The 3,896-nt window shown below is 42.7% G+C and overlaps 1 protein-coding gene across 1 annotated transcript; it reads left to right on the top strand.

Moving 5' to 3' along the window:
- Positions 1-1,070: 1,070 nt before the first annotated feature.
- ETH_00022790 (uncharacterized protein) lies at positions 1,071-1,514 on the top strand (the record flags this gene model as incomplete). The annotated part of the gene is made up of 2 exons (XM_013378800.1): positions 1,071-1,366; positions 1,480-1,514. Coding segments are annotated over 2 exons (331 nt in total), but the record flags the coding sequence as incomplete, so codon positions are not given.
- Positions 1,515-3,896: the final 2,382 nt, after the last annotated feature.

Below are 3,896 nucleotides of genomic sequence, written 5' to 3'. Positions count from 1 at the left end.
GCTGCTGCACCGCATGCAAGCAGAAGCAGCAACAGCTTGCAGCTTCCTTGCCGTCGCAGGGCAGCCAGCGTCAGCAGCAACTGCAGCAGCAACAGCGTCGCCTCGCTGCCCAGCCCCTGCAGCAGCAGCAGCAGTAGCAGCAGCGATAGCAGCAGCAATAGCAGCAGCAGCTGCGAGGTCTGCTGCTGCTGCTGCACGCAGTTGTGGATGGAGGTGTGGGGCCTGCGGCCGGACGGGGCCCCACAGTCTCTGCGTCTGCTACGCTGCAGCAGCAGCAACAGCAGCAGCAGCAGCAGCAGCAGCAACCCCTGCTTCCTGTCGCCTCCTATTTTGCTGCGGCCGCGGCTGAAGACGCTTCAGTTCCGTCTGTTCAGGCGCAGCCCGCAACAGCAGCAGCAGCAGCAGCAACAGCAGCAGCAGCAGCAGCAGCAGCAGTGGGTGGAGACTAGGGAGCTGCTGGGGCTGAGGGTTTTGTCCCTTCCCAAAGGGCCCTTTTGTGTTGTGCGCTGCACTTTTGGTTAGCAGCAAACCCTAAACCCTAAACCCTAAACCCTAAACCCGAGAAAGCCCTGAGCACAGCCATGCTGAGGCGCAGCAAAGAAGACCCAAAGAGACACCAAAACATAAATTTAATTTCTTTCTTTTATTCTTTTTATTTATTTTACATTTCTTTTATTATTTTTTATTATTTTTTGTTTCTTTTTATTTATTTTGTTTTTTATTTATTTTTTCTTTTTATTTTTCTTTTTATTTGCGTTTAGGCATTCCAGGGTCTTCAGCTGTCTGCCCCCCAACGAAAGCTCTGTGAGGCGCTGCTGCTGCTGCTGCTGCTGCTGCTGCTGCTTCTTTGATGCTGCTGCTGCTGCTTTGCTGCTGCTTTACTGCTGCTTTACTGCTGCTTTGCTGCAGTGCGATCTTGCTGCTGCTGCTGCTTTGCTGCTGCTCCGCCGCTCTTGCTGCTAGTTTGCACGTGCCCTTGCTTCTTTGTAGTCCCTCGCTGCTGCTGCTGCTGCTGCTGCTGCTGCTGCTTAATGTCTGGGTATTGTTTTGTTTGTGTGTTTGCTGCTCAGACTGCAGCAATCTTTATCTCTTGCTGCAGCAGCAAGCGGCGAGGGGTGGGAATGGCTGCGGCTGCGGCGCCCACTGCTAGCAGGCCCCCCCCCTGCAGCAGCAGCAGCAGCAGCGGACCCTGCTGCTGCTGCTGCTGCTGCGAGCCCCGCCAGCTGCGTCGTTTCTGCTGCTGTGCTGCCGATGTGGCGCTGGGTGGGATTTGCTGCTTGCTGCTGCAGCAAAGAAGCTGCTGCTGCACTCAGCGCGGTGTACAGACACCTCGTCGAGGGCACAGAGTGCCTCAGCCTCGTTGCTGGTACGCTGCTGCTGCTGCTGCTGCTGCTGCTGCTAAGGAGCATGCAGCAAATGAGACAAAAGCATTAAAAGAGCAGCTGAATTAAGTTTGGGGCTTTTGTTGCTGCGCTGCAGGCGACAGAACGGCCTTGTCACTCTACGAGCCGTAAGCAGCAGCAGAAGCCGCAGCAGAAGCAGCAGCAGAAGCAGCAGCATAAGCAGCAGGAGAAGCAGCAGCAGCAGCTGCTGCTGCTGCTGCATGCATGCAGTCCCTTTGGAACCTTCGTGGCCCAAAGTGTGGCTGAAGGGAAAAAACACTGTCACTGCATCCGCGTTACGGAGCAGCAACAGCGGCAGCAGCAGCAGCAGCAGCAAAGAGAGCTGCTGCTGCTGCTGCTCCTGAACTTTGGGATTTTAAGTTTTTTAGTTCAGAGTTACGTTTCCACTTGCCGCTGATGCTGTGGCATTTGCCGCTGTATCTTTGCTGCTTCTGCTTTCCTGCTGCTGCTGCTGCTTTTGCTGCTGCTGCTGCTGCTGCTGCTGCTAGATCGAGAGAACGGCACAGAGACACGCAGCTCCTCAAACGCATGCGTTCTTTTACGAATACTTTTGGGGCTTTTTGATTTAATTTCGGATTTTTGTTTAAGAGCTTTTATGCATTTAAATGGATTAATTGGAGACACAAAAGCGAAAAAGCAAAATGAGAAAAAGCAAAATGAATAAATAATAAAAGGGGAAAATAAAAAACTAAAAGTATGAAAGTAAAATTAAGAATAAAGAAAAAGAATTGAAAGATTAAAAAGGATTTCAACGAGTCTAAAATGTCATTTGGAGCTTCACGTGTACATACACCCCAGGTGTACGTACACCACAAGACACCCGAATTTGCAAAAGCTGCCGGCCGGCAGAAAAGCGAAAAATGCAAAAATATAAAAACAAAAATTAATGAAGAATAAATTGAAGTGGAAATGTCGAATAATTTAAGTTTTGAACTCGAATTATTATTATTTAATCGCTTTGTAAATTGGAAAATAAAAATTCTTAAATTTGTTTCGTCTTTTTCCAATTTATTTTTTGTAGACTTTCGATCGCACAGGAGCCCGCCGCTGTATGTACACCCGAAGGGTCTGTAATACTTTATTTGGGAGAAATTCATGAGGTGTACATACACCGCATGCAGCAGCTCCAGTGCATGCATTGTTGAGCTGGAGCCCCGTGTTATCTTTGAATCTCATCTCGAGTTTATTCTTTGCATTTACGCAAATATAATTTCAATTTTTTAATTTTAATTTGCTTTTACTTTTTAGAAACGCGCATTTGCCGTGTCCAGACACAGGTCTGCAGCGAGGTCCCGCCGGGGGGGGAGTCCAGTGCGGCGCGCCCATTATACTGCAATAAAGCCCCATTTTTGCTGCTTTCGCGCAAAAATACATTTAAATTAGTAAAAAATACATTTGAATTATAAAAAAATACCTAAAATAACTCCTATTTCATTGAGAATTCACCAAACAAACGCAGAAGGAGGCGGAAGTGGTTTTGCATGCACAGCGGCGGCCATCGCTTGAGGTGTACGTACACCCGAGTGTAACTGCAGCGCCGCCTTTTTGCAATTTCAGAAAACTCCAAAATGCTTCTTTTCAGATTTACTTTTTGCATTTTAAAAAGTACTTTTATGTTTATTTATTCTTTTTCAACACGGAATTTTGTTTAGAGACGAAAAAGCGCAAATGTCAGATTTCGAAATTTCGAATTTGCTGCTCATTTGCTTCTGCTCATTATTTACTTGTCAATTTATTTATTCTATACTATTTACTATTTTTTATCTACTATTTATTATTTATTATTTATTATTTATTATTTATTATCTATTATTTGTTATCTATTATTTATTGTTTATTATTCATCATCTATTATTTATTATTTATTATTCACTACTTATTATTTATTAATTTATTATTTATTAATTTACTATATATTATATATTGTTTATTATTTATTAATTATTTATTATTTATCATTTATTATTTATTATTACTTAATTCTATTTACTCATTCATTATTATTTATTATCTAATTCAATTTACTTATTTTTATTCATTTATATCGTAGGGAATGTTTGCGCTCTTCCTATTTATATTTATATTTATATTTATATTTATATTTATATTTATATTTATATTTATATTTATATTTATATTTATATTTATATTTATATTTTTATTTTTATTTTATTTATGTTTATATTTGCATTTAGATTTATAATCATAATTATATTTAAAATGGCATATTTAAATGGAATTATTTTACATTTAAATTCAGAATTAGGGTTTAGGGTTTAGGGTTTAGGGTTTAGGGTTTAGGGTCTACGGTTTAAGGGGGCAGGCAAGGGCAGCGCTACGCAGATAATAATAATATATCTATTATGTGGGGGCACCGCGGAGGCCTAAACCCTAAACCCCAACCCTAAACCCTAAACCCTGAACCCCAACCCTAAACCCTAAACCCTAAACCCCAATCCTAAACCCTAAACCCTAAACCCCAGAATCGAAGCT

This window comes from Eimeria tenella, genomic scaffold, assembly GCF_000499545.2.
Source record: "Eimeria tenella Houghton genomic scaffold, Eth_scaff1027, whole genome shotgun sequence".
Classification (NCBI taxonomy): Eukaryota; Apicomplexa; class Conoidasida; order Eucoccidiorida; family Eimeriidae; genus Eimeria; species Eimeria tenella.
The sequence above is the reverse complement of the archived record's forward strand: the minus strand, read 5'-3'. Positions and strand labels throughout refer to the sequence as shown.